The following is an 11,670-nucleotide window of genomic DNA, read 5'->3' as shown; positions in this document are numbered from 1 at the left end:
ACATGGTGGGCGATGGGCGGTGATAGGGTGTTCTGCTGCTGGGTTTCTACACACATCGATGACATAAGCACCGTTTTTTACGGCACCGAGTTGCCTTGACACTTGATCAAATATCATTCTATTCAGAAGTTCTAGATACGATGGAACTGAATATAAAAGATTGAGCATGATGCCTAAACTTAACACTGGATGGAGTCACGCCTTTGACATTGTTCGCAAAGAGTCACCTTGCTGCAGAATCCACTGCGAGTGCGTTTCCCCATGAGGGATTGTCTGTCGACGCAATGTGATCGCTCCTCCGTTTCTGCTCATTTTCCAGTTCTGATTGCCACTCCAGTCGCCACGGAAAAAAGCCAGAGATGACGGAGAGAAAGCTGTGAGACACGTAAGTCGAGGTGGAGAGGTACGCGCTCCAGGCTTTCTTTCCAGACTTCAACCAGCACGCCCGCTCGGAGTAGTAGTGTCTGTGGCACTTCGAAATGAAAAACGTATCCAGTGGTACAAGCTGTAAACAGCGAACTCAAAGTGAGGACTCAAGAAGGAACAACCCGTACAGAGATCAATTACACTAATCTGGGCATCTGATACTCGGTTATATGTGCTTGACGCTAACTTCCCGGCGAAGCCTCGATTTGCTCCACACCGCCGGGAACGATGACTAGATTTGCGGTTTGTCTTCCCAGTTGTCGGGAATCGCCTTTTCCTTCATGAAACAAATAGAGGAAAGTCTAATCGATATTTAAACACACCAGTTACCGTGGAGGTTTCTGTCGATTGTGCCCGTTCGCCAGTGAGCCTCGGCTGTCAGCACTCGTTATCAGTCGATCGCAAATACGCCGTCAGTGCGTTTCCACGTGTTCCGTGGTTCAATTCGAAAGAACGAGAAAAAAGCGACCTAGGATGGCGTTAGAATGACTGGATGAAAAGAGTGCTGCGTGTTTGTGAGTGGAGCAACCCGTGAATTTTTTCATGGTATCTCTGTTCAAAGCTCCGCCGTGGTTGTGTGTGTTTGCTTGTTTTCTATTCGAAAAATGCAAATCCCTCCCCCACGTGCTGGACCGTGGAAAACGTCGATTCTCCGAAATGCATCTCGGATTTCTTTTTCCCAACTCCGTGTCCATTAAAAAAATTCTGGAGCAGAGAGATCCGGTAAAAACACGGAAAGCAGTTTGCTCCTCCCACCTGAGTATCTTTTTACACGTCTGGACAAACAACTGCTGCACGTGGTTGACCATTCCGAGACCGTTTCACCTTTAGAGTGAGCTTTGAGACAAGGACGTGAAGACAAGAAAAAGTGACAAAGAGACCGAAACCTACTGGCAAACGCCGTCTTCCCCAGGCTACACTCCCAAAGTGAGCACGAAAAACAGCTTTCTCCTCAGCTGAATTTCTTGTACGAACCCCTCTCACGGTCTGCGCAGCGAACGATCGCCTCTTTCCTGCAAGTCCCCGCGTCTGACCAAGATCGCGACGGCTCTGAACGCATACAATACAACCGAACAGATTCCTCACGCACACATCCTTTACATTCCGCCGCAGCGGCTGGTTTAGTATTAACTACAGAAACTTCAGAAATCATTTTGACTTGTAAATTCTTTGTAGTAGCTGGGGAAGCACTCTACATCAGAGAAAAACTCCGGTCGAGAGCCTCCTAGAGACAAAGGAAATAAACGAATGGGCGAGGGTGCTGCGCAGCAAGTCAACACACCCAGTGTAAAGTTTACATGTAAAGTTTACATGCATCACGCAGCTTAATCTGCTGGGTCGCTGTGGCTATGAAGCAAACATGAATACGGATGTTTGGGATTCCAAATTCTTCAATATATCCGATTTGTTCCCGTTTGAAAACGCACCGGTTCAAGACGTTCTTGTCAAACCCTTGCATTTGCAGGTCTCGAAGCAGATTCTTTCGCTGCGCACGTTGACCCTTTTGGAGTCTCCCCAACACCGCCTCTTCTGCTTGCTGAAAAAACGACCGAAAACACGGAAAAGAAAAAAAGAGAGCAATATGAGATCGAAACGTCTCGCGGAAAGTTGTGTAGTTGCACGCTTTGTACGCCCCTTGATGCCTGGAACAAGAGATCCTGAAAATCAGACTCTGACACACGGAGAACGGCGACGTGTGAAGTAACATCAGCGCTCGATCCTGCTAATACCACTGCAGAGACGGTACGCGGGAACCGACGGAACATGAAAAGAACTTCTGACGAAAAAAACGCACGTACTCCCTCCCAATGCGCTCGACCGAAAAACTCCCGTTTTCTGGAGCGTACATCCATCATACAAGGATTAAATCCTAAAAGTCTTGCTTCTTCTACCAGATTCAAGTTCCACTGTGACGGCCCACAGGGACTGCCACAACAACATAACTAAAACGTGCTAAACAGGATCCTCTGTAAAAACATATGCGGACACCACCGACCCTTCCGACTGTTTACCCTTCTCGCTCTCTGCATGCGTTTCTCCCGGGCCCGCCAGGCTCTTTTCTACTCTCTTCTCTGCTTTTGCTCTAGTGAGAATTCGCTGAATCCCTTCCCAGATCTCGGTGCTTTCTGTGAGCGAGGCTGCCATGTAAACGCAACAGTTACCGTGGCCGTAGATGAAAGATGAACGCCAGTACTAGACTTCACCTCCTACGGCGCCTTTTCGTTTCCTCACTTTGATAAGTTTCTGTTCTGCGGGAGACAACCCCTCGAAGACAAGAGAGTGCCGCGCCGTCTCCGCTGTCGAGACTGAGAAAAGTTCAATTGCCATCTGGACGTGCTTGGAGGAGGCCACAGGACTCAGTTCCATTTTCGCGAAACTGCGAACAACCGAGAAAAAACAGCCTGAAAACGGTGAACTCAGGATTCCACGAACTCTCCAACTGTACACGGAGTGGAGTCTGGCTCCATCTCTCCAGCCGTATTCATCTTCAATTGTTCACACATCTTCAAAACCGGACCAGTCAACACAGGCTTTCAAGAGGAAACGCGAAGCCTCCGTTGCTTCTAAGTCTGCGTCTACGCGTCCATATCTTGAAGAAACGGACGCAGAGACAGGCGCGAATTCACATAACTCCGTTCAGGTGTATGTTGCTGACTGGGAGAGTCCGAGAGGCAAAAAACACATGTCGGCTTTCTGTACACTCCAGCAGGCAGCTGGGGTCTTCTCTTGACATCGAAACAGGCAAAATTCTTCAGTTATTCCACTTTACAGAGATGTCGACCTAAACCATTCTCTCCACATCCACTTGCATATACATGTACAGTTACATATATTTATATATATATATATCCGTATATATCCGCATGCATGTGCATCTGTGTCAGAATCTACATCGGTGTTTTCCCGACCTCCTTAGTCTCTGTCTACAGCTCGAACGTCGCAAACTGACCCTGTTCCACTTTTCTCTCGCTTTATACACCCATGTATTTGCTACATGTCTGTCTATTCAATACATGCCTATTATACGCACGTCTGTGCAGATATACGACCTGGGGAGGGACATTTCGATTTTTGTCTCACCTTTCGGAGATACGGACCAGAGACTCGAGTTGACGCAGAGTGATGGGAATTTTTCGTGTTTTGGATCGCTTGTCGTCACGGACATCCTGCCTGAGAAGAAAATCGAAAAAGACGAAACAACTTTACGCCCCGAACACCTTTGTCTTCCCTGATGCGCTACGCCATCCGTGTAGATGTGCTGTGAGACCTCTTTTTTTCTCCTAAACATCCTGCAAATCGAGCTGAGCACTGAACCCTGAACTTGGGCTTTCTCCCGGTCTCCAAAAAGCTTTCTGTGAACACAAACTCTCCAAACACGGATCGCTCGCATCTAACATACATACCCGAGTAACTGCCTCTCCTACTTACACACTCGGTGGTTTACTCCTTCCCAGCGTTCCCTCGACGCTATGAGACATTTCTGCACTGTTTTTCCTTCCCCACCTTCTTCTTCCTCTTCTTCTACCTCTCTACCTCTTCTTGCTCTTCGAAACTCTTCCTTTTTATATTTCGCACCTCGTTTGGACGTAGAAGTTCTTCAGCGCATCGCGCGCGTCGGCTCCGAGAAGCGGCGGAGGGAGGCTCTTTGCGAATTGGATGTAATTCTTCAGCAATTCAAAAGGAATGATTTCTTCGTCGTCGTTGCCGCGCTGCACGTTCTTTTGCTGAGCAAGACAGCGCCCCACAGAACACACGCGAGAGAGAAGCGTGCGTCTCCAGTCAGAAAATTACCACAATCTGACAGATGATTCCCCCTTTCATCCACGAGTGAACTCACCTTTCCACGCAAAGAACAACACAAAACGCACAAAGAAAAATACACATACACAGGTATGCAGTGCTGAGAGCGAGGGAGTTGAAAACGATCGTTACACATTCAGAACTTGAAAAACGTCGACATTTTTCAACTCTTCAACAGAACGTGTGTGTGAACACACGCCTACATAAATATGCATATACTCCTATATATATATATGTATATAAAGCAGTGATATCTAAAATGTGACCGAACATGGTTATGTGCGTAGATTCAGTGTTTTTACGATTGATAGAATGTTTTTGAAAAAATCATGTTCGACGTGAGAATCCCATTCTTCGACGAAAAACACTGTTTGCGTATTCTCTGAAAGTCCTAGACCCATACGAAAATTCCTTGACTTTTCTGCCTACTGCATGCAAATTGAGGATGTGAGTGCAGAGCGCCGAGTCGGTCTCGTAGTTTTCTTTGTCTCGGAGAAGGAAAATAAGATCGAACCTACAGACGCAGATCCACGCAGCAACGCTTGTTGGTCGAATTCTTTACTTTTTCACGAAAAGAGTGCAACTGCGAAAACGCGTTGCCTGCCGACTGTTCACGAATCAAAGAAACATGCAGCAAGGAAACGCACAATCCCTCAAGTCTCTCTCTTGTCCACTTCTGCTCAACACACACACACACATGTTCGCGTGTAACCAAAAACATTTGCATGCGGTAAACTAAAGAAATATATACATATATATATATATATATATATATATAGCATTTACAATTGGAAGCGACACACATCTACACAAACAGACATATGTCTGCATACATAAATGCAGAAGTGCATTTGTACCGAGAGAGCAGGATACCGAAGGACCGCGCTCACAGGCAGAGGAAAGGTTTTCTCTGTGTGGACACAAGTATGAGCTTGGGCTTTCTTCTCCTTAGAAAAGCACCTCTGCGTGCAATCCCGAGTAACGTAGACCTCTGGGCAGGCGGCAGTCTCGTGAGGTGGAGACACGCCAAGCAAGAGGTGGAATTCCCCCTAGTTTATTCTTTACTTTCTTTTATTTCGTGTCTTTTGATCTTTCCGCAGACGCACCTTGAAAGAATCGTTGCCTTGAACTCGTGCTGCTCGGATGAATCCTGAGTGTCGTCGAAGCTGCCGAAGGAGGGGTTCGCAGCGGCCAAGACGGCGCACCTGTGGTGGAAAAGGAGAAGTAAGAGAGGGCGGAAAAAGTGGAGAGAAGAAGAGAAATAGAGAGAAGCCATCTGCCACACGTCGCAGTCTCTCCTCGGCTGGATAAGAACAGGAAGAGCGACAAGCGACAGAGAGAGGGAAACGCGTGAGAGAGCGTGAAAAATGCGGAGACGGAGCGGCGAAAAGAAACACAGAACCAGTGGACTTGCTCTTCCTACCGCGAGTTCAAGACGGTGTTGATCCCAGCTTTGCTGATTGAAATGGTCTGCTGCTCCATGGCCTCGTGCATCGCCACCACGTCGCGTTCGTCCATTTTGTCAAACTCATCGACGCAAACAACTCCACCGTCGGCCAGGCACATGCAGCCTCCCTGGAGAAAGCACAATAGGATTCTCACGGGGTTCTGAGGCCGCTCTCTCTCTCTTCTTCTGCGCAGGTGCTCGCTCCTCTGCTCTCGGTACACCCTGTTCTCCCTCTCTTGCCCTCTCCCTCCCTATGTTATACTCTTCCTTCTTCTCCTTTCTGCCTCTTTCTCGCTCACCTCGAGGGTGAAGACACCCGTGCGATCGCGGAGAACAGCGGCTGTCAGACCTGCGGCGGAGCTACCTTTCCCTGCAGAAAAGAGAAAAAAGAGAATACGGCAGAGAGCAGTGCGTGGGATGCGTCCGAACCCTGCACAGACGCTGCAGTGCTCCTCATCTGTCTCCCAGGAAATGCTGAAGAACACTCGTGGTCACTGACTGCGTTGCTCTTTGCTTAACATGCCGGCCCTATCACCCCCTCAAAATGAAGATGGAGAGTCCGACAGGATCGGCCTCAGAAGGCGAACCGAGCACGCTTCATAAACACGCAGTGAACGCTCTTTGGAGTTCCAGAGTCTCGACCGCCGGAAAGCGAGACTTCGAATGGAAGACAGCTCTCCAGGCGAATAAACAGAGACACTGTAGTTCCTCTGTCGAAACGAGAACACAAGACGAGCGAGGACGCTCACAGTAGACGCGTGAACTGGACAAACGCGTCACGACGAAGAAAGACACACGCGTTCCCGAGTGGCGCGCTGCGAAGATTCAAAGGCGAGACGGCTACGCGAGTATGGAGAGAAAAATGAGACGAAACCTTTTTTTCGAGAACGCTTACCCGATGTGTAGACTGAGATCGGAGCAATCTTGTCAACGAACTTCAAAATTTGACTTTTCGCCACACCAGGGTCTCCCAGAAGCAACACGTTGATGTCTCTGAGGAAAGCCCACAACCGCACTTCACATATCAATTTCTCTAAACTTGTTTCCCTCCGAGAAAGAACGAGCTCCCACTCTCAACAGCTGCCGCGTAAAAAAATAGAAAAAGACGGTCGTCGTACTAGGTCTGCCTCGGCCTATGTCCCCAGTTCCCCACAGACTCGAGTGACCTTTCTGCGTGCATGGATTTCTCTCCTGAAACAGCAGAAATTGGCGCACATCTTTACTCCTCAGGCCGCAACTGCCCCAAACAACTACCTTCTTGAACGTCTACCTGATTGGAAGAAAACCATTTTCCTCAACCAACGACGTACTGAGACTTCAGAGCAATTTACTTCCACTTTACCATAGGTGGCGTGCAGGCTAAAACACCCTTCGAAAAAACTTGCAATTCCTCTCGTCTTGCACTCACCCTCGAAGTCGGGATCCATCAGCGACGACTTTCTGAGTGCCACCGAAGAGGAGACAAGCACACGCTCTCTTCACTTCCTCCATGCCGTACAGGGCCGGGGCGAGAGACCTGCAGAGAGAAAAAAGAGAAAACAAGAAGAAAACGGAAAATACAGCAGAAAAGTGAGGAAAAATACAGCAGAAAATCATCCCCATTTCTAAGAAAAAATGAATATTTGAGATTAAATTTTCAATTTGATATTTTAATTCATATAAAAGTTTGAATACTTTAGTGAAAATAAGTAATAAAAAAGGTGAAGAGAAATACAAAAAGAGGGAAGAGGAGAGAGAAAACAAAAGACGAAAAAGCGAGCAAACACCAGTTGTCGAAAACATGCAAACGCGACACAGAACCTATGAGAAAACGAAGAGACAACCGAGGAGGAGAAACCGAAATGAAAAGAAAACAGAAAAAAACGAAAGTCAGCAGCCACTGAGAGAGCCCGGAGAAGAGGAAGAAAAAGTCACAAAGGGACTGGCACAGAGGCAAAGAGTGCGGCGTACTTTGCGATTTTGTCAAGAATGTTCTGACTCTGAGCGAGCTTGTAAAAGACGTCACGCTGCTCTGTCTGTGTGAAGGATAGTCGTGTGCGCGCGAGTGACATAAACGAAACTTTCTGCAGACCCAAAACGTGCAAGTAGCTGCTGTGGGGCTGGTCTGTCTCTGAAAAAATAACACACACACACACACACACACGCCCCAAACACACATGCAAATATATATATATATATATATAAAGGTGGATTTGTATTGGGTGTGAAGAGGAATGGAGAGAGAAGATAATCCTGGCGAAGTTTCACATGCGGAGACAGAAGGCGCGTTTTCTTTCAGCTTTGTTCTGACCTTTGCTGCCAGTGTGTCGAACTGCAGGGGTGGCAACGTTGGTCGTCAAAACGCCATGGATGATCAGGCGGTCTCCCGGGAAGGCTTGGTCGGTGAGCAGTCTTGTGCAGTTGAGTAGGAGGTGGCGAGGCATGTCCCCCGTGGGCACCTGAGAAAAAACAAACATGTGGAGAGGAAGTTCAGGCGAGGAGAACAGAGAAAGCGAAACATGTGTTCTTTTTCCGCTCCTCACAACGTTCACAGACACTGAGACATGTACACAAGCTCATCTGTGTACCCATATATGGAGAGGTGCAGCTCCTGAGAGACGCAGTGACGAAAAGAATACACGGCTATGCGCCGAGGCACATAAAGCGACAGAAAAACAGATCCTCAGACAGTTACCGAACTTTGTGAAGAACGAGAGAGAACACGAGAGAGAGAGAGAGCGGACAAAGAGAGAGAAGAGACAGTGGAGACTCACATCCTCGGGGAGTTCCTGGAGTTTGAGAGACTGGACGTCGACGAAGCTGCACTCGTTGGTGACCATGAAGTATGGATCCTGAGAGAAAGCAGAAATCAAAGGAAGTTCTTTGCGTGGTTGGCCGAAAGCCGCCGCTTCGTTTCATCGGGCCAGTAGCTGCGTCCGCGTCACTCGCGCCCTCTTGTACACACGCCACAAGACGCCACCACGCTTACACACCGCCACTAGAAAAACTCAACAGATGCGCCATCTTCATCGGATAAAATACACGTATATTCATACACGCGGAACCAAACGCCTGAGTAGAGAAACACTCGAAATACAACCCACATATACATACAAATATATATACATATATGTATATATATGTTCCTCTCTCAGTTGACAAGGCGCCTCCGTTTCTGAGAGTTAGAGCTTGTGTTTAGCTCACAGGCTTGTTTCTGCATCCCAGGTCTGCAAGGTCGCCTGCGTCTCCTCCGAGCACAGAGGCCGGACCGGCAGTGGACGCGACAGCAGCGCGTTGTTGAGAGTAGAGACAAAAACGAGGAAGCTGCAGCTGTTCGCGCCACTCTGGCAGAGAAATGATCATTTTGTGGTTGCAGTAGCGACACTGGATTGTGACCGTCTGCACAACACAAAATGCGACACCCGCAGGGATGCAGAAAAACATCGCACTCCGTGTCTGGGCGGAAAGATGACAGACACGAATTTTGGAAAGGAACAGGAAAACTTTCTCTTTCATGAGCATCTGGGAAGACCCAAAAATCAGTCGAGGGAAAAGGCGGAAACCGAGGATGCGAGGTCTGACACGTCTCGGCTGCAGCTGAGAACCACCCGACCACTGCGAGCACCAGAGCGACCCATTGCAAGGGAACTCGAAGTTAGCCGCCGAGGAGACAGCGAGTACACGACGCGCACCTGAAGTCGGGAAGCCGGGGGCCGCGAGGAAATGATGATGCCCGTGGTGACGACGAACTGCTCCTGCTGTCTCGAGAGAAGATGTCTGAGCAGGGGAGGGCAAGAAACGCAGAAGCGCGGTAAGACCGACACAACGGGGAAGCTCACGGGCCGGCAGGCAAACCTGCAGGTGGATGTACAATCGTTACCCCCCTCTCGAAGACACCGAACGTTCCTCACCTGATCGGCGTGTGTGTGGCACTCGTGTCCATTAGGTTGATTTGGACCTGCGACAAAGAGAGGCAAAACAAAGCTGCCCTAGTCCAAAGGTTTCCGAGGGACTTCCCAGAAAAGCACAGTTTATAGAAACCCAGAAACCCCCTTCTATGAGGTGTAACGACGGGGAGTCTAGCTACAATTGTTGTCTGGTCGGTAGCTCATGCCTCGTAGTGGAACGGGAGAATACTTGACCAGAGTATTTTATGGGAAAGAAACTCCCTGCTGTTTTCTCACCTGAACCGGGCCACGTCTGCCGTGGCGGCCAGCGGTTCCGCCGAGAGCGAGAGAAGCGGCGAGCTGCCGTGGAGGCAAAATCGCACTTTTTTCGATGACTTCTTCACACACGCGTTCGCAGGTGGGCAGATACACCAGGGGTCGCTGTCGCAGACCCTGCAGAAGCAAAGGACGAGAAAAAAAAGGCACAATGTGGAAAACGGAGAGAGAAACGAGAAGCAGGCATCTCCTTGCTAGCGATGGCGACACGCGGCGGAGAGGTAGAAAATGAGGGTGAGAAGAATGAGAAGACACACTTGAACACAAGAAAAGACGCAGCAACTGTGTCGACACAGAGGGGAAGTCGGGTATTCTGGGAAGTCTAGATGGCTGGCGACCCAGGCAGCAGGGACAGTGTCTCCTCTGCTTCGTGCGTACTTTGCCACTTTTCTGTTGCCGTTTTGTCTCATCTCTGCTGTCGCTACCGGCCTGTTTTCCACCCCTTCAAACGTTTGGACCATTCATTTCTTACAGTGACGAGTTGCCGAGCGAAATCTGGAGGAGCTGCGTGATGTTTCTTCTTGCAGTACGGTGTATCTACACACTTGAGGTCAGCCTCAGAGACGTGATGCTGGTACACCTTCAAGTCGTTCAAGTCCACGTGGAGGAGGCATCTTTCGTTTTTTTCTGCGTGGGCGAGGAGGCGCCGCTTCAGCTCCGCGCCGCCGTGGTTCAGATACTGACGGAAATTGAATTTCATCTGCTGCACAGAGGGCAGTGAAGAAGGCAGCATCAGCGCCGAAGGCGAGGAGGAAGAGAACCCGCCCTCCTCAAGGCGCGAGGTGTTGAAGTAGACCGGTGTTTCTTCCATGGTAACAAGGAGGGAGGGAGGGTCTCGACAGACGGCGGCGACGCGACACGGACACGGCTGGGCAGGAGGAGAAAAGGACGAAAAGCGGGTCTTTAATTTGTACAGAGAAGGCAGGCAAAGGGCCAAGAGGCCGCAGCTTGGAGACGAAAGACCGCAGAGAGGAAATGCGGAGGAAACGACGAAGAGGAAAAAACGGAACCTGGATCGGCCGCAGATCGACCCTGGTGTCTGCTGGACCGAGTGTGTGACACAGAAGGGGGCACGCTGTCACACTATCCGCGTTGCGAAGGCGTTGAAGCGCAACGAAAAGAAAAACGCGGTCTGTGGGGACTCAAAGCATGCAACAATTGCGGAAGGAAACAAGTGGTTTCTTCACTTGCATCCGACTCTTTCCCCAGGAGCAGAAATCCAGTTCTTCGCGTGTACAGACACCCGAGCTTCCCAGAGTGGAACGCAGCTGGCAGACCTCCGTTAAACCTGGGGGTCCACACCCACAAAGCGAAGGAAGAGTTTGGGGGAAACCGCTGAGAACGAAACAAAGCAATATGGAGAAAAGGAAGAAAACATCCACCGAATGAGAAAAAATCTGCTTGACGTCGGGAGAATCGACACAAAAGCGGGGGGCAGCTGCAGAGTCTGCGTAGAGGAGGGGGGAGGGGGGCAGAGCGTGCTGGGAGTGGCGCTGGTCTTGCGTTCAGCTGGGGGGAAGACGGTCGCGTCGGAAAACGAAAGGAACGAAAGACGAGGAATTGGGAAAGAAACAACGAAGGCAGAGAAGAAAGGAGGACCGTCGGGCCACGAAAGCAGAAGCAGATCCTCGTTTTGACTCTGCGTTTATGTGGTGTGCACTGCTTCAAACATGCGTGGCATGGAGGGTGACAACAGCGTCAGGATACACGGGGCCCGAGTGCACCACCACAGTAACAAAACAAGCGGCGGACTCGCGAACCGGTTCCAGAGAAATCACTTCTTCAATGAAGTTC

At 49.6% G+C, this 11,670-nt stretch overlaps 1 protein-coding gene across 1 annotated transcript; it reads right to left on the bottom strand.

Moving 5' to 3' along the window:
- Positions 1–768: 768 nt before the first annotated feature.
- On the bottom strand, positions 769–11,599 carry TGME49_243920 (DNA replication licensing factor MCM5, putative). Its single transcript, XM_002366840.2, has 19 exons — positions 10,349–11,599; positions 9,838–9,993; positions 9,565–9,611; positions 9,346–9,430; positions 8,858–9,052; positions 8,428–8,505; positions 7,965–8,112; positions 7,625–7,784; positions 7,083–7,190; positions 6,570–6,667; positions 5,974–6,044; positions 5,651–5,802; positions 5,334–5,432; positions 4,657–4,741; positions 4,003–4,151; positions 3,508–3,597; positions 2,659–2,803; positions 1,854–1,963; positions 769–1,476 (listed from the first exon to the last, which is right to left on the bottom strand). The coding sequence occupies exons 1-19, from the start codon at positions 10,685–10,687 to the stop codon at positions 1,407–1,409; spliced, it is 2,385 nt and encodes a 794-aa protein (XP_002366881.1). The 5' UTR covers positions 10,688–11,599; the 3' UTR covers positions 769–1,406.
- Between the last annotated feature and the right edge of the window lie 71 nt (positions 11,600–11,670).

The sequence above is a fragment of the Toxoplasma gondii genome, chromosome VI (genome assembly GCF_000006565.2).
Source record: "Toxoplasma gondii ME49 chromosome VI, whole genome shotgun sequence".
NCBI lineage: Eukaryota > Apicomplexa > Conoidasida > Eucoccidiorida > Sarcocystidae > Toxoplasma > Toxoplasma gondii.
Note: the sequence above shows the minus strand (reverse complement) of the source record. Positions and strands in the feature narration are given on the sequence as shown.

What these genes read in the sequence shown, in the direction of transcription:
- TGME49_243920 (XM_002366840.2), bottom strand. Translation starts at nt 10,687, where the DNA reads ATGGAAGAAACACCGGTCTACTTCAACACCTCGCGCCTTGAGGAGGGC. An exon ending in TCGCTCGGCAACTCGTCACT is followed by an intron (nt 9,994 to 10,348) that starts GTAAGAAATGAA and finishes TTGCTTCTGCAG; the next exon opens with GGTCTGCGACAGCGACCCCT. An exon ending in CTGGTCCGTATCTCCGAAAG is followed by an intron (nt 2,804 to 3,507) that starts GTGAGACAAAAA and finishes GGTTGTTCGCAG; the next exon opens with TTTCGCGAAAATGGAACTGA.